Source organism: Megascapheus bottae, unplaced genomic scaffold (assembly GCF_031878675.1).
Source record: "Megascapheus bottae isolate mThoBot1 unplaced genomic scaffold, mThoBot2.hap1 HAP1_SCAFFOLD_40, whole genome shotgun sequence".
NCBI lineage: Eukaryota > Metazoa > Chordata > Mammalia > Rodentia > Geomyidae > Megascapheus > Megascapheus bottae.
In genome coordinates this window covers 2585217-2606436 of record NW_028327715.1, presented here as the reverse complement: position 1 = coordinate 2606436, position 21220 = coordinate 2585217, and the positions used below count along the sequence as shown (strand labels likewise).

The 21220-nt window shown below is 48.2% G+C and overlaps 1 protein-coding gene, 1 long non-coding RNA gene and 1 pseudogene across 2 annotated transcripts; 1 reads left to right on the top strand and 2 right to left on the bottom strand.

Annotated features, from left to right (window-relative positions):
- Positions 1–235: 235 nt before the first annotated feature.
- Positions 236–2935, bottom strand: LOC150039343 (golgin subfamily A member 2 pseudogene; annotated as a pseudogene).
- Positions 2936–7464: 4529 nt separating this feature from the next.
- Positions 7465–8733, top strand: LOC150039342 (ral guanine nucleotide dissociation stimulator-like). The gene is made up of 3 exons (XM_090327875.1): positions 7465–7626; positions 7812–8005; positions 8571–8733. The coding sequence occupies exons 1-3, from the start codon at positions 7501–7503 to the stop codon at positions 8632–8634; spliced, it is 384 nt and encodes a 127-aa protein (XP_090184001.1). The 5' UTR covers positions 7465–7500; the 3' UTR covers positions 8635–8733.
- On the bottom strand, positions 7611–15698 carry LOC150039341 (uncharacterized). The gene is made up of 4 exons (XR_016534414.1): positions 15671–15698; positions 10269–10362; positions 8727–8809; positions 7611–7862 (listed from the first exon to the last, which is right to left on the bottom strand). It is a non-coding gene; the product is annotated as an uncharacterized LOC150039341 (long non-coding RNA).
- Positions 15699–21220: the final 5522 nt, after the last annotated feature.

The window sequence follows — 21220 nt, the reverse complement described above, 5'->3', positions numbered from 1 at the left end:
ATCTCTAAGACAATATGCTAAGCAAAAAGTACACCATAACTTCCCATCTTCTTGGAAAGAATTTTGTTACAAATATCACGTGAGGCTCTTCACTAGCAACCAATGGACATTCACAAAGTTTGGCCACCTCTCATTGGTGGCTGATCTGTCGGCCTAGATTAATCCCTACATAATACTCCCACCAGTGTTATAATTAAACTCATGCCCAAAGTAACTTTTATAGTAGCCCCAATCTTCAGATGGTGATGATGTCGAACACATCCTTTGCTTCAGCCTTATAGAAGAAAGGGAGGCAGGACTCTCGGCTCAAGCTTGCAGGATCTTGGTGGGGTTTGACAGCAGGCAGCAGCAGAACAGGAGGCTCTGAAGTGGGGCTCTCAAGGGGCCCAAGCGCGCGAGCCTCTCCAGGGCCAGGCTCCAAGTTTTCTTCAAGACACACGCCTTCCAACTCTTGCTGGTCCTTCCTGACTTCCATCTTCAGGGGCCCTGCGAGGTGTGAGGGGGCCTGGGCAGCAGGGGCCTGGGTGGCTGCCAGCATCACGTCCTGGCACTCTGTGCCCTCCCCTGCAAGGCACAGCAGCAGCTCCTGCAGCTCCTTCCTCTTCCTCCTCTTCTCCTGGGACAGTTGGCTGACACACTCGTCCTTCTCCTGACACAGCTTCTCCAGGACGTCCATCTGCTCTTTGTAGGAAACGATGGTCTCTTCCAGGGCGCTCACGTGCTGTGCCAGCTGGCTGCAGCGGTGCTGGAGGTCATCCACTGCACTCTGGCCATCCACCTGGGCGGCCAGGTCTTCGTGGAAGCAGATCTTCAGCTTCTTGGGCGCCTGCGCTTCCTGCTTCCTCTTCTCAAACAGGCCATGTATCCAGCGCTTGGCGAAGGGGGCCTGGCCCTCCAGCTTTCTCTGCCACTGGGCTGCCAGCTGACTCAGGCATCCGCAGCGGGCCTGCTGCTCCTGCAGCTGCCGGCTGAGCCTCGCCTTCTTGCACTCCGCAATGGACAGTGCTTCCTCGTAAAAATCACACATGCTTTGGGGGTTGTCCACATCCTCCGGGACAGACCCTTCAGAGGCAGTTGCCTCCTCATCCTTCTCTTCTGTGCCCAGGCCTCCTCCTTCCCTGGGAAAAGCCAGGGAGCTCAGCTGGGCCCGCAGCTGCGCATTCTCATGTCTGGTGGCTTCCAGGCACTGCAGAGTGCCCTGGAACTTCTCCCTCTCCATCTGGGCCAGCAACTTGCGCTGCACCTGCTCCTGCTGCAGCCGCTTCAGCAGGTGGGTCTGCCTCAGCAGGTGCTGCTGCAGGGCCTCCTTCTCTGAGCTCAGCTGCAGGCTGCAGGACACGGGCTCTTCACTCGTGGCTCTGAGTTCCTGCAGCTGCGCCACGTACTGGTCGTGCAGCTCCTGCAGATGCTCAGTGGCTTGACTCTTGAACTCAGTCGTCTTTTTGCCCTCTAAGTTCTCCAGCTCAGCCAGCTTCTCCTGCAGGGTTGTCTTCTCCTGCTGCTCTGAGAGGAGCTGGCTGGCCAGCTCCTCCTTCTCAGCGCTCAGCCTCTGCAAGGCATCCTGCAGCTGGCCCAGCTGCTTCTTGAGCTGTCGGTTGAGCACCAGGGTGCATCTCATGGTCTCGTGCTCCTTTTCCATCGTCTCCAGGATCTTGCGCCGGTCCTCGGCGTTCTGATCCCACTCCTCTGCCCTCTTCTGCAGGATCCACAGCCGCTGCTGCTGCTCCAGCAGCTGGAGACCGAGGCTCTGGTTCTCCTCCACCTGCATGTGAAGCTGCTCCTGCACGTTCTTGAGCTCCTGCTGCCACTGCAGGGCCTGGGCCTGCAGCTGCTGCTCAGCCTCACATGGGCCTGCGGGGGGCTGCGGGGGCTGCAGCTCTGACAGCTGCTTTCTCAGCTCCACCAGCCTGCTCTCCAGCTCTCCAACCTGCCCCAGCCCCTGCTCCTTCTCTTCTCTCAGCTGGCTCACCTGCTCTGCCAGCTGCTGGACCTTCTCCTGCCCTGTGCACCTCTCCACCCTCAGGTCCTCGGCAAAGCTGTCTCTCTCCAACTGCAATGCTCTCACCACCTCTCTCATGTGGTTGACCTGACTTTCCAACCCTGCCCGCTCCTCTAGTGCCTGCTGGCCCTCCTGCATTTGGATCTTCATGGCGGCCTTCTGGGTCAGGAGCTCTTCCAGCCTCTCCTGTAGCTCTGTGTTCTCATCCTCCAGGTCTTCACAGCATCTGGCCTTTGCCTGGAGCTGCAGCTTCACACGGTTCAGGGCCTTCAGCAGCTCTATGTTGTTCTGCTCGGCCTCTGTCTGCTTGGTGGAGTCTGCAGACGAGGTCATCTCTAGCTCTGCCATGCGCTGCTCTGCAGCCTGCAGGCGGCGGGTGAGACTCACCTGCTCTAGTGCTCTTTCACTGGCCACCTGCTGCAGGTGGGCCAGGGCAGACTGCAAATCCCACTTCTCTGAACTCAGCACCTGTATGCACAGCTTGTGCTGCTCCAGCTCTACTCTCAGCGCTTCCTGCACACAGGCCATCTTCTGGTTCTCCTCCCTCTGTTGGTCCTGCAGGTCTTCCTTCTCGTGCTTCATTTGTTGGATGTCACTGCGCAGCTGCTGGATTTGTGTTCTGCTGGAGTCCAGGGCGAGCACCAGATGCTGGCAGCGCCTTTCTAGGTCCTCGATATTACTGGAACCTGTGACCCCCTTGCCCGTGGCAGCTGTGACAGTGCCCATTGGAGGGGGAGGCTCAGGGTGTGCGTGGTCTTGGGCCACCCCCTTGAGAACAGGACAGTCCCCAGCGGTGTTGGTCTTGGGGTTACCTCCCTCTCTAGTGTTCTTCTTGTTCTTGGATGCTGCAGGTCTATCAGGATGATTTCTCTGCTGGTATTCCTGCAGTATTTTCCTTCCTGCAGCTACCTTTTTTCTTCTTGTCTGCTCAGACATCCCAGCACTGGGATGGCAAAGGTGGGGGGGCCACATTCCCAGGCTCTAAACTCCACTCACCTCTCACAATCAACAATAGCTCTGTCTACCTCCAACTCTGTCTCCAACATCACCTCGATTCGCTCTCTCACCACTCACCACCTCTACCTCCCTCGACCGCTCTAGTGGTGTGAGCCCATAGAGGGATACCAGGGGTAATAGGCAGCATAGAATGGTGGGCGGGGCCTCAATGCTTGTATCCCATTGGTCAGAGATAAATGGGGGGTGTGGCAGACTCTTGTGACTCAGGCAGAATAGGTGGGGTCACCTGAGAGCTGCACTGGCAGCCCCTCCCCCATGGGGCTCTAGCCACTTTGGCTGGGGACCTGCTCTCCTTGGACAGGTGCACGGGTTTACAAGTCAGCCTCCCTGGCCTCACTCACACAACTGGGGTCACTTGGAGAACTTATGTGGGTTTTGCCAGGCTCCTGGCCTTGACATTCCTGCGTTGCACATTACCATTAACAGTCAACTCCGATGCCAGGGATTTGGAAATAGATGAGCAAGCTGCAAGGCATGGTGTACTTCCCAGTGCCTTTTGCTCCTCCGCAGCCCTGTTTCCATTCCTTCACAGTTTAGAAATCCCTCCAGTGGACCCCATTCTTTCTTCCAGCTTGTCCCATTTCCACAATCTGTTTCATAAATGTTTTTCCCAAGGACTCTTCTCCTGGCCGCATACCTTCTGACAGCATAATCCAGTCCTGGTCCTCTGCTTTCCAGCTGCTGCTGTTCCTCCTCTCCCCTGCTGCCCTGTCTACTCAGAGGCAAGATGGATCCAACCAGCCTTTCTCCTGAGGTTCTTCTCCAGACTGAGGCAGAACTGACCTGAAACTGTCAAGGCTTTCTGATACCCAGTGAGGATGGTAGTGTTCTTTTTTCCCACCCAATCCCAGCCATCTCAGCTCTCTTAAATATTTTTCCCAGAAGACCTCACCACATTTGCAATGTTTAATAGCATCATATGGCTGTCCCTTGCCTGCTATATTTTCAAGGCTAGATATTCCATTAGATTACCTTAATTCTAATGTAAAAAGGAAGTAGCAGAAGTGGCTGATACTAAGGTGCATATTTCTTTTTCTTTTTTATTGTGATTAATAGAAGGGTTACATTATATTCACCAGATAGAAGGTGCATAACTTCACAAACATTAATACATTGATACCCTTTCTTATGACATGGTCCCCTTTGCCTCCCACCCTCCCTGCACTTATCTTGATTTCCTTCTTCCCTATCCCATTTCAAATAACCAATTAATCCCATATAAAATATTTCAGATAACAATGTGAACTATTGTAACAGTATGAGATAACCAAGGGATGGCAAAAGAGATGAGAGATAATATAGTATATTAAGAACAACAGTCATTCATTATATGTGTTTTATTTCCTTATCCTGGTGTTCCTTCCATTTGGTGTCATACTATTTGGCCTAATGTCTCTGTAAATCTCTGCTAGGAGAGTGCAAGATTTCTACTGATTTTGACAAATGAGGGAGATTATTGGGCCTACGTTCCTTTGAGTCTGGCTTACTTCTCTTAACATGATTTTTTCCTTAGTCTTTCCATTTCCTTACAAATGGGGTGATGTCATTCTTTCTGAGAGCAGCATAGAATTCCATTGTGTGCAAATACCACATCTTGTTGGTCCACTCATCAATTGAGGGACATCTGGGTTGGTTCCATATCTTTGGTATGGTAAATAGTGCTACAATGAACATCGTTTTGTTGGTGGATTTAGTATGCTCTTGTTTCTGGACTATTGTGTAAATGCCAAGTAGTGGAATTGCTGGGTCATAGGGGAGGAACTGCCATACTGCTTTCCACAGTGGTTGAATGAGTTTGCACTCCCACCAATAGTGTAGTAGTGATCCCTCCTGGCCACATCCCGTCCAGCATCTGCTGTTATTAGTTTACTTAATCCTGGCCATTCTAACTGGAGTGAGGTGGAATCTTAGAGTTGTTTTGATTTTCATTTCTTTTATGACCAGAGATGTTGAACATTTCTTCATGTGTCTATAGGCCATTTTTATTTCTTCTTCAGAAAAGACTGTGTTTAATATTTTTTAATGGGATGGTTGTTACTTTGGAGATTAGTTTTAGAGTAATTCAATTTTTTGAGCTGTTGATATATTTTAGATATGAGGCCTTTGTCCTTTGTATGGTTAGTGAAGTGCACTGGTGCTCTGTGCATCAGGGCTGGGTCTGTGTCCTGCTCCCTCCTTTAGCTCTCTCCTAGGTTCCTTGTCTCCCTTTACTTAAGTCTCTATTTCCATAAAAACTTTTTGGCCTACCCACAACTTATGCACTCATCCATTGAACCCTTATCATTCTGGGCTATGTGTTTAAAGAAGACCTGAGTGATGGTGTTGAGCAGGTCTTTCCACCCAGAGCCAGCAGCTGGTTGCCCATCCTCAGCCACTGTTTCCATAGGGTCCCACACCTCATGACAGCACAATCTGGTCTCAGTGTGTCAGCAGTCCCAAGTGGGCTGCTCAGGGACCTCTCCCCAACAGGAACTTACCAGATGCTGACATTCCTACTATCTCCCTGAGTTCACCAGTCGGGAAATTTAAATCACTCTAAGCTCTGTGTTGTTCTAGATGGACTTGGAGGGCTTTCTGGTAAAAAGCATTACAGATATGGCACTTTAGTGCCTGGAACACTGTTGATCATTGCAGTCATAATTCCACCTCAATCTGTTTACTTCTGATGTTTTATTCTGCCTGCTCCTCAGTTTCTCACTTCCTCCTTACCTAATCTCCTGGAGGATTCTCCCTCCTCTGGCCTCCCCTGACCTCCCAAGCACAGAGGTGCCCTCCTCCTTTCTTGTCCATCTTGTGTATGGAGGGCTCTCATGAGTTTCTATTGGTGCCCCTCGTTGCCCATCCCACTTCGCCCCTTGACAAACACAGGTGCCTTCAGAAAAAGAAAATTGTACACATAATGAAATTACTCCGTTTTTTCCTGAAATATTCTAATATGGCATAAGATTCTCCCAAGATCTTCTATTGGAACAAGCCATATATGTATTCTCACAACTGCAGAGCACCCACAAATTTACCCACAGTTTCAAGTTCCTCCCAAATGTCAACCATCTTACTATTTGCTTTTAGTTGATAGTGTTTTCTTTTCTTAACATTACTGTGTCACTTTGAATCACTTTCCCATTCAGGGCTGAATCCCAAGGTAATGGATACAGTGAAACACTATGCAATCCACCAAATTTTGTTTGTATTTGCGACCATCTATAAGGGGTTACCAGGATGCTGTTGTCATCTGTGTTTTGTGGCATACGGAATTGGTTTTTAGATAAATTGCTATAAGGAACAGGAGGAGATGCTAAGGTACAGAGAGGGAGGATGGCATTGCTTTCATTCTAGATCCAGCTAATTGTGTCCATCCAGTTGTCCAGCCGTGACTTCTGGGTGAAGGGATTGCCAAGGGGTCACCCTTTGGAGGGAACATTGCCCTCTCATCATTTTCAATATTCTTCTATCCTTACCAAATGTACCACTGAATGGATTCATGTGGGTACCTAATATCTGTCTTAGAGTTCCATTTCTATTTGACACTTCGACCTAGGGTCACCTTCATCTGCCTTATGACAAGAAGTGATGCAGACATCACAGACACATGCCCACGGTAGTAGTTCTTGCTGTGCCGGTTCTGCCACTTGAATAGGAGACTGGGCCTTGAATCTTTATGCTCAAGCCTGTGAATCCAACACATTGGCCATGAACCAAATTTCCTACTTCTTGCTGATTAATTGAAGATGAGACTCTCATAGGCTTTCCTGCCTAGGTTGACTTTGAAACATGTTCTTCAGAGGTCAGCTTCCTGAGCAGTTAGGATTGTGTGAGCCATTGGCATCTGGCAAAGGACAATGTGTGTGATTCCTGTGGCATGTCCTGTCTCAGGACATGGATGTGAGTAGCTTCTCTATCTCCTTTTTGTCACAACATGTACGAACGAAATTTATTCTCTGTCAAGACAGAATGCGCAGGGACCTCATCTCTACATGAGGGCAGTAAAATGGCTGACAGCAGCTGTCAAGGTTCACAGCCTACGATGGACACAGGGAACTACTATTCAGTGGAAGACAGCCTCCCCCTCACAAGCAGACCCTAAGTGGAATCACTGCAACGTGGATTGACTGGGGGACTAAAGCCAACAAGCACTAACACTAGTAGTGTAGAACACATTTGAGATGATTGGCTGTGCCAGGTGTGAAGCCAGTAAGTATGTCCTCAATACCAGGACATTTGCTGGACAGAGGACAGTGGGAAGGTATGTGGAGGGGAATGGGTCTAGTTTTCCTCCTGACCTGCAGGAGGTCCGAGGGAGCAGCCAGTGGACATGTGCAGGGGTCAGGTGTGAGGCTCAGGCTCTGGGGGGCGGGGTGTGATGACATCACCTAAAGAGATGACATGACAGAGGGCTAGGCAACAATGGGGGCACTGCTTAGCAGCTCATACATTGCGCTGCAGCTGAGCCAGCTCATTTGTGTGGAAACTTTGAAGACAGCAGGATGTTTTCCTGCTGCTGTCCTCTATTCCACAGAAAGAATCAAAATGGAGAGTTTGATCTCATTCGCAGACAATGGCTCATCCCTTGGCCTGGTTGCCTGCGCAGAAACCCACGCTACATCCCACAGGTGAATGGAGGAAGCATGGGCCAGGAACGGGGGGAGTCATCACATCTAGTACTGTGTGGCATAGGTGTCTGCATTCTGGGTGGGATGTGGGTACATGAGTGTGTGTGAGGGAGGGAAGGAAGTGGAGCCCCAAGCTGTTGGATGGCCAGGAGCCTTTTCCCATTGCTGCTTCTTCTTCACCCCAGTATGGGGATATTTTAGCTCCAAGCCTTGCTGATCCCTGCAAGGCAGGATACCTGCGGGGAGGCAAAGTAAAGCAGCTGGTAGAGCACCTGGTACCTGCCCTGCTCTTCGGAGATGCCTCCTTCGTCCCAGTCTTCCTGGGAACCTACCGCACCTTCACTACCACACAGCACATACTGACCCTGCTGTTCAACAGGTAAGCAGCTCCTGGGAACCTAGGCTAGACCGAATGGCTAGGCTCTGGCCCAAGTTGGTGCCCCAACATGAATCTGCTTGAAGCCTGGGAAGTAGCATGCTAGGGACAACACCCACACTGCCTGAGGCTGGAGCAGAGGCCTGAGCTGTGAAAATGCCTGTCCTGGCCCATGCCTCCAACAGCTGGGTGGGCAGAATTGTGGGTGGTGCGTGGAGAAGCTCCCCTCTCCTCAACACCCCCTGCTCTCCATGGTGCCCTCACTGAGACCTTAAGCAAAGCCTTTTCCAAATTCTAAAGGTGAGTGACCTTCTCTCTGGGGTCCTGAACTAACTGAACCTCACTAGGAAGCCCTAGAAGGACACAGAGAACCCATGCCCACTCAGATATGTAGGAGGCAGGTAGAGGCCTCTTCACCTTATGTCGGGAGGTATGTCAGGCTCCACTCAGTGTAAAGAATGGGGTGATTCTTGTCATCCCAAGCTCCATCCTGTGCTCAGAAGCCACCAAGAACTGCACACGTCACACTCAGGGACAGTGCAGGTGACTTCCTCATGTTATTCCCTAGGTACAGCTCATTCCAACAACTTGAGGGGGAGAAGGCAGGAGCAAAAGGACAACTACAGCAGTGAGTGTGTTGGGGAAGAGGAGGGAATCTGTTTTCAGAGCGGGGCATTAGGGAGCTGCTTTGCGGGAGGCCTGGGAAAAGTGAAATGGTACCCACCTGGCTTGAGAGTTCTGAAGGAGAGCTTGAGACCTGCCAGGAGACTGTGTCCACATGGGGAGCTGGGGTGAGTTCCTCTATTCCTGAGGAGGGTGAGAGAAGCTCTGGGACCATGCCAGCCCAGTCACCTTTGCCTACCCTGGGAAAATCAGGACTAGGGAGACTAGGACGGCCACACCTCCCCATCATGGACATTCAGTGGGTTTCCTGAGGAAACCCACTGAATGGGTACATTACTTCTTGCACATTGATAACCCTTCTCATGTTTGTCCCGTTTCTCACCACACACCCCTCCCAAATATACAAATAAATGTATATATAAAATACCAGGTAACAAAGCCAGATACAGTAACTACATGAGATTAACCAGAAGGGGAAAAAAGAAAAAAGAAATAACTGTACATTAAGAACCACAATCACCCTATTCTTATCTGCCTCATTTAAGTAACCTATCAGCAGCTCATTCCAATTGTTTTCACCTCAACAGCAAGTGTTTTCAAGAACTATTTCTTCTCTTATTTGGCAATCAGTTTTCCTCTTTTGTGACTTAATCTACTATTTGCAACATTCATTAAAGATGCCTTTTTTCCCTACTTGCCCAGATCGGGCATTCTTTGAAGTGAAGTTTACTTCTTTATCAAATTTGCACTGCATCTAAAACTTTCAGAATGAACAGTATTTCCTTAGATGGTTTTCACTTCCCTAGTGGCAAGGTGGTTCCTACTGTGTCACTTTCTCTGACAAGACCAGTGAGGAACGGCCTTGTGACCATGCACCTTTAGGATTGTGTTTCAGATCAGACTCTCCATTAATAATAGCTCTCGCAACTTTAAGCATCATTTCTGAGAGAGTGATTTATTATATTTCTTAAAAAAGATGCTGTTCTAGAAAGTGAATTGATATTTTCTCATAATTGTCCACTGTGACCTTCCTTTTCCAACAAAGTTCTTCATCTGCTCATTGCCATTTCTATATCCATACCTTATTTTCCTAAATCTAGTCTCTTGTCTAAGTGAGCTTATCACTTCTTCTCCCCTGTAAGTGATCCCATGACATTCCTATTGTATCAGAACACATTAAATTGAACCTCATTATGAAATCCAATTCTGTGGCATACTCTAATGAACCTATTCAAAGAACTTGATGATAAAAAATTGGTCAATTTACAAAGTGACTTTTGGCCTATAAGGAAAAAGGGGGACCAGGAGTTTGACCTAGTGGTAGAGTGCTTGCCTAGCATGCACAAAGACCCAGGTTTGATTCCTTGTTGCCACATACATGGGAAAATCCAGAAGTGGTGCTGTGGCTCAAATAGTAGAGCTCTAGCCTTGACAAAGCCCAATGACAGCGCTCAGCCCCTGAGCTCAAGTCCCACTACGGGCAAAAAAAAAAAATGAAGTATGCCATTGTAATTGTTCCTTGGATCCACCTTTAAATTTACCTTTGTTAGCTATCATTTTTATTGATTATGAAACATGGCAGCCAATATGTTACAAAGAAAATTTGTCAAATAAATTTTTAGAATTAAATTGGACTTCTTACCTAGAACTTGTGCCTTTACTGGACTTCGTGTTGTTAGATCTGCAGCCTCAGAGGATTGAGCAGCACCCTTCTTTAAAAGAACAAGGCAAGGAGTCTGCAGAATAATGGGATGAACAATAAGCTGTGGGAAGATGTGGGAATCACATTCTGACGAGATGCTTGAACTTCCTCTTTTAGAAGGAGTGGAACAGGAAAATGTGAGAAGTATATATGTGAAACAAAAGCACATGAATACAGGGGCTCATATATGCCCTCTATATCCAGAATATCTTTTTAGGATGTGGAGGGCACTGACCAGTAATCCAAACATGTCCAGACATATTTTCCTGTGTACAGAATCATACTTAGGATGCTTATTTCATTGATAAAAAAGTGAGTCATTGAGGAAAAAAAGCAAAGAAAGAGTCCAGATAATAGATAGATGATAGATAGATAGATAGATAGATAGATAGATAGATAATGAGTATAAATCATATGTATTTATATATAGGAAGGAATCAGCTGAACATATTAAAATTCAAAGGCATCAGGAAACCATATGGTTAAAGAAGGATATGAGTTAGTGCCTAATTGTTTGGATGGTGACAATTTGTATGACTTTAGATTTTTTCCTTTATATTCATTTCTATTAATCTCTTCTAAGATTTTAATAAAATGCTTGTGTAATAATTCAAAGGAAAAATAAGTACTTGGCATTTCTAACCCAGAGTCTACAACACTAGCCTTAGGTGTCTTTGGCTAATCTCAGTCTTTTAACTTAAGACATTCCAATGACTATAGGTAAAGAATGAAAGTATCTAATTCATAATAAATAAACATATATTTTCTCATGATTTTTCCTTTGGATGCAATTAGTATTATTGCCGAGAATTAGTTTCTTCACTAATAGAACTTTTCTAGATGTTTAAATCAGCTTAGTTAACTAAAGTCCAAAAAGCAGATAACTTGAAATACAAGATTGTTTTTTTTTCACAGTACTGGGGCTTGAATGTAGAGTCTAAATGTTATGCATTCCCTTTTTCCAGTCTAGGCTAACATCCTACTACTTGACTATTAGCTCCACTTCTGACCCTTTGTTGCCACTACTGGCTTCAAACTGTGATCCTCAGATCTCAGACTCTGGAGTAGCTAGGATCACAGGCATGAGTTTCTGGTGCCTGGCTCAAAATCTTTATGTTGCTGGGTACTAGCTGAGAGCTAGGATTGTGGTTCAAAGCCAGCCCAGCAAAAAAGTCCATGAGATTCTTATCTCCAATTAACTACCAGAAAACTAGGAGTGGTTCTGTGGCTCAAAGTGACAGAGCTGAAAAGCTGAGGATCCCATGACCCACAAAAAAGGAATATATGTATATGCATATGCCTTGCCACTGAGTAAAAGATCAATATTAAAAAAAATAAAACTGGACTTGCTGGGCACAGAGGCTCACACCTATAATCCTAGCTAATTAGGATGTAACCCTTCTATTAATTGTAATAAAAATATAAAAAAAGAAAGAAAAAGACAACAATCATTCATTATATGGCTTTTGTTTCAATATCCTGGAGGTCCTTTCAATTAGCTTCACATTATATGGCCTTATGTATGAAGATTTTGCTCTATTGCTAGTAGAGCCCAAGGTTTCTACTGATTATGACAAATAAGGGAAACCATTGAGCCTAAGTTCCTTTGAGTCTAGCTTACTTCACTTAATATGATTTTTTCTAAGTCTTTCCATCTGCATTTCTGAAACTCTAACACCATACAGTCATTTGCTTTCTTCTGAAACATATCCCTTGAAGGAAGATGTATATCTTCCTTGCGCTGATATACACTTTCATAAAATTTAAGTAATGACAACTTATTTTTTCACAGAATTTCCTAACAATCAATGTCAAATGTCAAATGTAAGGCTGGATTTATTGGTCTAAAAGCATTCTGCTCTAGAAAAATAAAAATGGACAAAAGTAAAAAAAAATTACTCCCGTGATGCCAAAATGCCGTGTTGATATATTGACCAGTTTTCTGAAAAACAGGGTATTTGACAACACAACAGTATTTATTTTATTTTTCACTTACATTTAAAGTAAGTAAACCTAGTGTCTACTCTCAAAATAGTCAAAGAATTATCATCCTAAAAGAACCCAGAACATTATTGCAAATATCTTGTCTGAAATTCTCTAATTATTATACATTTGGAAGTGAGTACATAGCATTTTCAAGGCAATTATACACACTAAATGGTATATAAAAATTAAGATTAAATAAACCTAACCCTACCTGTTGTTACTGTATGCATTTATTTGAAATAGGGAAGAAAGGGGGAAAAAGAAGATGACTTGGAGGGGGTTGGGGAGCAAAAGAGGGAGAAAAGCATGAGAAGAGGTATCAAAATTCAAAAAGTAATATACCCACTACCTGCCGGGCGTAACTGTAACCCCTCAATACATTACCCCACCCCAACCATTTTTTTTAAGTCTACCCCTAAGGCAAAGTAAAGCCCCACCAAAGTTCTAAATCCAATCACCAAACACTTAGTTCTTAATCCAAGTATCTTATATACATTACACACATTCTTTAAAGAAAACTTCCACCTAAAATAAAGCCCAGATACACAAAAGCACACATAAGAGGTATTCGGCTTAATGCATTACACAAAGGCCAACTCCACTGCACCACAACTAGGTTAAAAAACAAACGGTGGAAAAACAAAAACACCCTGCCACTTCAGAAACAAGATAGCAATCACAGCCTTCTCCTTCCTAACCTATCTTTTAATGAAATAAGTTTCCTGCAGATATTTTTTCTTAATGTAGTCTTGCCACCCAAGTTTGCATTCCAAGACAGCAAATATTTAACTTATAAAGGCATAATTTCATTGAAATTGTATCTCTTAACAGACAGATGTATATTCCTAGACAGCAAATCTTAACAATGCTTTTCAAAATGTTTTACTAGGCTTCTTTTTTTTGCCAGTCCTGGGCTTGAGCTCAAGGCCTGAGCACTGTCCTTGGACTTCCTCAAGGCTAGAGCTCTACCCCTTGAGCCTCAGCACCACTTCCGGCTTTTTTCTATGTATGTGGTACCAAGGAATTGAACCTGGGTCTTCATGCGTGCTAGGTAAGCACTTTAACCACTAGGCCAAACTCCCGGCCCCGGCTTCTTTCTTAACTGGACTAATAAGGGATGACCACGGAACTGATTGACTAGATTAAGACCTAAATATATTTGTGTGGGTTTTTTTTTTTTTGCTACGGCTTGAATTCAGGGCAAGGTCTCACTTGGCTTTTTCACTCAAGACTAGTGTTCTACCTTTTGAACCATGCCTCCACTTCTTGCTTTTACTGGTTAACTGGAGTTAAGAGTCTGCTCAGAATTTCCTGCCTTGGCTGGCTTTGAACTCTGATCCTCAGGTCTCATCCTTCTGACTAGCTAGGACCAAAGGCTTACACCACCAGTGCCCAACATAAGAGCTAATTATATTTTTAAGGAAAAAAATTACTCATATAAAAAGTATGTATAACTTAAGATCCACGAAAATGAACCATGAATAAACAAGTTGGATTGGTAATAAGTTTCTTATTCAGTCACTGCTTGTCTTTTAGTATATTTATTCTTTTACTACTACATATAATAAGATACAAATTCATTTATATAAACACTGATTTTTTTTCAGTTTCAGGATTCCTGAACTAGACATTTTCCCCCAACAATGTATTAATATTATATATACTCTATCCATAAGACAAATTCCACCTATCCCAGGAAGACAGATAAAAGCTGTAATTTCACTTTCGGGCAAACAGAAAGGAGTCCATTTTGTGGTTTATGAAGGCAGCAAAACTAACTGGAAAATTAAAGCTATTACGGTAGTTATAACTAAGTACATATTTTAGGAGCCCTTTCATCTTTTATCCTTGAAACATGTATATGAACAGTCCTGTGTTTAAGATTGCGACCAAAACCAATTGGTTGGGGTTTTATTTTTTTCTAAATTTAGGACCCTCTGTGTCCTCAACAAGCATATCAATTGTTCACTGAGGTTCAGCTAGTGTCTAAAAATTCTGATAAAACTAAATGTTGATATGGCAGGGTTCGCACATAATTTTTTTTAAAAAAACTTGGCCTTGGTGAAATGTAACTTTGTCTCAAAGTATAATGTACGAATGTATGTGAAGAACAGAGGAACCCTGGCTTCTAGTTCAAGACATTCCTTTATTATCTATTCCAATCAAAATGGTTCCTGTCTGCTGTGTGCCAAGGCACTGTGTTGGTGGGTATCCTAGATTTAATACGTATTTTCTCGCAAATGCAGTCACATGCCCACATTGAACAGTATTTTCCTAAGTGTGTAATTTAACTCTTAGGAAGTGAATGGTATAAACACTTGGAGCACCACCATGCACATCTATAGGACCACGGCATATGTTCTTGAAATTACCTATGACAACCTCCCCATCGGCAGACGAACTAAACGGCATGCATGTGCTAGCTTCAGTGCTACCAGAAGACTTTTCACTGAGCCACTTACAAGGTGACCAGCCTGCACGTCATTCCATGACTGGTTCCATGGATTTTGAGACAATAACCCAGGCTGAACTGCCGCGTCCACTCCACTCACAACACACACACTAAAGCAATCCCTCCACACCAGACACGATTTTCCAGGAGCTCCTTACAACACCTCTGCCCAATAAAGCAAAAGCTGGAAGCGATTACCAAGAAGAAAACACACGCACACACACTTTTAACACAAAATTTCCTGGAGCCCATGTGGACCGACACCGAACGCAAGGGGAGGCGGCAGAGCGGCCCGGTGCCGCTCCAGTGGCCACGGAAGGGTGGATCTCCCCACCCCCAGGCAAAACAAAGGAACACTTGACACAGGTGGCGGTTTTCTATCCAACCCGGGCTGCCCGGAGCTCCCCCCACCCCCGCTCGTCCCCGCGCCCAGGTCCTCCCAGCCCGGCTCCGCGGCCCCCTGAGCCCGGTGGCCCGCGGACCTCCGTCCACTCTCCAGGGCAGAAACGAGCCGCTCCCCGCGACCCCTGATCGGGCTCGGGGATCCAAATGAAGGCTCAACGCCCCCCACTCACACCACACATTGCCCACCCAACCTCCCTCCCCCACCAACACCCACACCTCGTCGGGGGCGGGGTGGGCACACGATGCCCCGGAGGACGCAGGCAGGGACCGGGAAGCCCGGGGTGGGGCGGGACCGCGGCCGCGGCGAGCTGGGAGCGCGGGCAGAAGACACGCGCCCGCCGGGCCGGGGAGGGGAGAAGTCTCTCCCCAACTTCCGGACTCTGGGCCGGTGGAGAGCGGCGATCGCAGAGTCGCCTTCCCGGAGCAGGGCGCCCGGGCCCAGCGCCGCCGGGAGCGGGGTCGGCCGTCCCCGCCCGCGGGGCCGCGCCGGGGTCCTTACCTGCCCTCTGGCCGCGCTCGCAGGGGTCGCTGTGGCCGCGGCTCCGGCCCGGATGGAGAGGGGGCAGCGGGCGGAGCAGACGCCCGCCGAGGCCCTCCCGCTCTCCCTCCTCCACCCGGACCGCCTCCTAGGCGTGGGGGCGCGAGGCGTGGGGCGCGGGGCGGCAGACTGCAGCGAGGACTGCGGAGCCGGCCCAGGACGCCTGACTTCAGGAGGAGGGAATTTCCGGGCTCCCCCACCCCGGACTCCCAAACCACGCCCCTTCCCGGGCCACGCCCCTTGCGTCCTCCGCGGGGACGGGGCGGGGTCTGCGGCTACCTGCACAAGGAGCCGGCTCTTCAGGACTCCTGCGGTGCCGCAAGCCTCCAGCGCCTTCCGGCCTTGGCCCCCTGGGCTTCCAGCTCTTCCTTGGGCCTCCCCCTCCGCTGAGCGCGGGGCGTGGACTGCGAGGCGGTGTCACTGAGGGGGCGTGGGAGTGGGTGTGGTGGGGGAGGCGCCTCTCGGCCCGCGGAGCCCGGGCGCGCCCGCGAAGGCCCCGCCGGCCCGGCCTCCATGGCGATGGAGCGGGCCGCGGGGACTCCGCCGCCCCCCCACAATCGAGGGCTCGTGTGTGGAGCACAGGGGCTCTCGGGCCGCAACGGGGTCCTTACCTGCCCTCTGGCCGCGCTCGCACGGGTCGCTGTGGCCGCGGCTCCGGTCCGGATGGAGAGGGGGCAGCGGGCGGAGCAGATGCCCGCCGAAGCCCTCCCGCTCTCCCTCCTCCACCCGGACCACCTCCTAGGCGTGGGGCGCGAGGCGTGGGGCGCGGGGCGGCAGGCTGCAGCGAGGACTGCTGAGCCGGCCCGGGACGCCTGACTTCAGGAGGAGGGAATTCCCGGGCTCCCCCACCCCGCGACTCCCAGACCACGCCCCTTCCCGGGCCACGCCCCTTTCGTCCTCCGCGGGGACGGGGCGGGGTCTGCGGCTACCTGCGCCAGAGGTCTGCTCACCAGGACTCCTGGGGTGCCGCCCGCCTCCAGCACCTTCAGGCCTCGGCCCTCTCGCGCTTCCAGCTCTTCCTTCTGCCTCCTGCTCCACTGAGCGCGGGCGTCGACTGCGAGGCGGTGTCACTCGCCGACCCAACATGGCGGCAGGGTCCGGGGCGGACTCCCGAGGCGGTGTCACTGAGGGGGCATGGGAGCGGGTGTGGTGGGGGAGGCGCCTCTCGGCCCGCGGAGCCCGGGCGCGCCCGCGAGGGCCCTGCCGGCCGGGCTGCCGTGGCGATGGAGCGGGCCGCGCGGACTCCGCCGCCCCTCCACAATCGAGGGCTCGTGTGAAGCACAGGGGCTCTCGGGGCGCCCGGCTCCCGCGCCCCTTGGCCGCGGGGTGAATGTGAGCTCCAGGCCCCCGCGGGCGCCCGGGGAGGCGGTGCCCACGCCCTCCTCATGCCCTGGTCTCCGTCCAGAAGCACTGGAGTCGGGCCTCCTTCCGAGGCCGGGATCCTGTCCCTGCCCTGGAGCTTCCCATGGACTGTGGGTCGCACCAGCCTCGCCGGGAGGGGAGCTGACGCGCAGTTCTGTGCGCAGCCCTCCCTGAACGGAGTCAGCTGTCTGTTACAAAATAGTTGAGACAATCCACTGAAAAGAAGAAAAGGTTTACATTGCCTCATCCAAACATGTCTCTTGGCTATATTGTTTTGAGCAATGTATATCAACTGGAACATGTGATAGAAGAGGAGGCCTGTGTAACTCAGTGGCTGGGGGGTGGGGAGAGAGACAGAGAGAGACAGAGAGAGAGGGGGGGGAGAGGGAGAGAGGGCACACAGAGACTATCATCCCCACTATGCCATTTAAGGGCATGCTCACAGTGACCTAATTTCCTCCCTTTCTCCTAAAATACCCCAGTACTGAGGATTGGTAGAGGAACATGCCCAAGGTCCTGAGTTCAGTACCTGGAAGGTGAAGAAAGCAAAGGAAAAACTTAGTTGCAAGTGTGATTGTACAGGTCTGTTATACCAGCACTTGGGAGGCAGAGCATACAAGATCTAGGACCTAGCTACATGTTTAGAATGTTTGATTTCATCTCATCTCTCAGATCATCTCTATAATGTATGAGATATGATTAGCTTCGTTTTATAGAGGAAACTTGAGGTTCGCAAATAATTAAATGTCTTCTCTGAGTCCCAGGGGAAGGATCATGGATCTGGCCTTTCAGGAAAATCAAACCTATGCTGTGAGCTCCAGGAGTTGTGGTCAGATACAGATGAGCAGTGTACTTGGAGATCACATGGTGCTTTCTGAGAGGGCTAAGCAGGTGATCCCAGCATGGAGAAGGCAAGATGGCATCATGGGATACCAGTCATCTCCAGTGCTTCATCCCCAGAGAAAGCTGACCAGAATGTCTACAGGCCTCTCACAGAGGAGTCCACCACACCAGACCTTTCCTTCTTCCCTCTTTTGTTTGCGTGAGTGAGTGAGTGAGTGAGTGAGTGAGTGTGTGTGTGTGTGTGTGTGTGTGTGTGAGAGAGAGAGAGAGAGAGAGAGAGAAAGAGAGAGTTCTGTGCTCACAGCAGGTACTCTCCCACTTAAGTTATGACTCCAGTCCAGCATTTTGCTGATGAATTGGAGATGGACCCTCAAACTTTCCTGTCTAAATTGACATTCAGGTTCCGTTCACACCATCATCAGTGGCTAGGGTTATGAATGATTCCTTTTAATAGGAGAGCAATATCATACCTCGGTGGGATTGGGGTTTGGGAAACTACAGAAATTAATGCTCAAGCAGATGACCCGACAACCATTCAGTGCAATGATGAAGAACAGCACAGGACACCTCTAGGCCAGCTTGCCACACCGTCAATCTCAGCCACAGTAACCCAACCTAAGAGGAGAATTGGACTTTCTCACATGGTCCAAGTGAGCTCACAGGAAGGCAGAGAAAGCACAAAGTGAAATTGGAGGTGAGGAGGGCTGGTGAAAGTACATACCACTGTCAGGCCCTCACACTGGTATCAACAATCGCTGGAGGCTTACAAGGGAAATCCTAGCTACTGAGGAGGCTGATACCTCAGGATCATGGCTCAAGACAGCCCAGGCAGGAAAGTCTAAATGTAACCACCAACAAGTCGGAAGTAGAGACACAACTCAAGTGAGAAGGGCCAACTCTGAGATAAGTAAGAGCCAGTAGCGGTGAGTTCAAGTCCCAGTACTGACAGCAAAAGAGAAAGGGAGGAGTCAGAGAGTAAGAGCGAGAAAAAGAGAGGAGGGAGAGAAGAGAGAGGGAGGGAGGGAAGTAGGGCAGAAGGAAGGAAGGAAAGAAGGAAGGAAGGAGGGAAGGAAGGAAGGAAGGAAGGGAGGAAGGGAGGGAGGGAGGAATGGAGGAAGCAACAGGAACTATTTTGTAAGTTTTAAAAAGTGGAAAAAATTAATATTTAAAAGCCAAAACTGGAGGGCAGGAGATTCATTCCATTTCCTCCTATGAGGAGCAGTTTGGGATTCGGAACGGTTCCTGAGAAATCAACATGTCTCTTCCAACAACGTAAGGTTGGAGCTTCCCAAATGAGAGAGGTATGGTGCACCTGTTCAAATTTCCTACCTAATCAGTGAAACACATCACAGACAGTATAAATTCAGTATTGTTGAGAACTGGACACTCATGTTTACTGTGGCACTATTATAACAGTAAAGATTTATGTGGCCACTCAAGTTTCTGTCAACAGATGCACGGAGGGAGGAAAAAATACACACACACACACACACACACACACACACACACACACACAATGGAGTATTGTTCAGTCATCTATGAGAATAAAAGTGTGTTAGTTCCAAGAAAATGAGAGGAAGTGGACATCAGAAAAGCCAAGGAAAATGTGTCAGACTTGTGACCACCACATGTTTTCTCTTACATTTGGAGTCTAGACCCATATGTACAAGTAAACATCCAAATAAAAAAGGCCTAAGCAGAGGGAAGGATAGGAAGGTGTATAGGAACCAGGATGAGAATGTGAATAAGCACACAGTTCTCTTGTGCACGGGTGGAAATATCATAATAAAATCCATTATTTGGTGAGTTAGAATTGTGGCCTAGTGGTGGAGTGCTTGCCTAGCATGCACGAAGACCCAGGAGTAGAGCTAGAGAGTGGTAGAGCTCTAGCCTGGGTGCCTCCTTGGACACATTTTGCTCAAGGCTAGTGATCTGCCACTTGAGCCACAGGGGCACTTCACACATGGACATCTCTCCCTACTCCATCACTGAGCCAAGACATATAGAGTTCCCATTCTCTCTTGGATGCTGCCTAATTTACATTCCTTTTTTTTTGCCAGTCCTGGGCTTGAACTCAGGGCCTGGGCACTATCCTTGGGCTTTCTCAAGGCCTACCCTTGAGCCACAATACCACTTCCAGCTTTTTCTGTGTATGTGGTGCTAAGGAATAGAACACATGAGTTTGTGCATGGGAGGCAAGCACTCTACCATTAGGCCATGCTCCAGGTCCCTTACATTCAGTTTTATTGAGCAATTCAAATGCATGCCCCTCTTGAAGTTGAATGTCAGCCATGGGCTTTGGGCAGCCTCCACAGCCCCTCCCCCTTTTCCTTTGTAGCAGGAAGGATCCTTTGCCTTCTGACACATCCCATTTCATCTATTTCCTCATTTTATTGAAATCTGTTCTTCCCTATGCTAATCACACTCCTGTTTATCTATGGGTTTTCCAATGCATGAATTTTTTCACATCCAAAAGTCCGAATGTAAGCAAGCTGCTAGGAAATTTTCACTCAGAATCCAACGGTTGGTCTTGAAAATGAACAAGTATGGAATTTATCTCTAAGAGGCAGTCAGTGGTTGGTGAGGCCCACAGCTGGACATAGGCAAGGTGAAAGGCAGGTGTTAGATTTCATCCTCATCCTACTCAGAGTAGTGAGTAACTAAAAATTTGTGGGAGGGCTGGGAATTGGGCCTAGTGGTAGAGTGCTTGCCTAGCATGAAGGAAGACCGGTGTTTGATTCCTCAGTACCACACACATAGGAAAAAGCTGGAAGAGGTGCTGAGGCTCAAGTGGTAGAGCTCTAGCCTTGAGAAAAGTCCAAGGTCAGGGCTCAAGTCCTAACCTCCAGGACTGCCAAAAAATAGACAAAAAATTATGGGAGCTTTAAATTATGGATAACTCAGCATGAGAGCATTCACCTTGCATCTACAGGCTCCACAATTGATCCCTCACTACCACATGCATAGAAAAGACCAAAGTGGTACTATGATTCAAGTGGTAGAGTGCTGGCCTTGAGAAAGCCCAAGGACAGCACCCAGGCCCTGAATTTAAGCCCCAACACTCACACAAAGATAAATCAATAAATGACTTCACAAAGCACTATAGCCTTAAATCCTTTTTTACATTGTTTACTACGTATCTATGAACCACTTATGGCCAAGTTAATGATGAAAAGACTTCTTTTTCTCAGTGGAAATATTGCATTGGTTCTTCACATTCATTAAGCATCTTCCTGGTCATGTTCAGTGAACAAAAAATGAAAGAAGAATGTGGTATGCCTGATGATCACAGATTAAAAGACACAG

What these genes read in the sequence shown, in the direction of transcription:
- LOC150039342 (XM_090327875.1), top strand. Translation starts at nt 7,501, where the DNA reads ATGTTTTCCTGCTGCTGTCCTCTATTCCACAGAAAGAATCAAAATGGA. An exon ending in ACCCACGCTACATCCCACAG is followed by an intron (nt 7,627 to 7,811) that starts GTGAATGGAGGA and finishes TCTTCACCCCAG; the next exon opens with TATGGGGATATTTTAGCTCC. An exon ending in CTGACCCTGCTGTTCAACAG is followed by an intron (nt 8,006 to 8,570) that starts GTAAGCAGCTCC and finishes GTTATTCCCTAG; the next exon opens with GTACAGCTCATTCCAACAAC.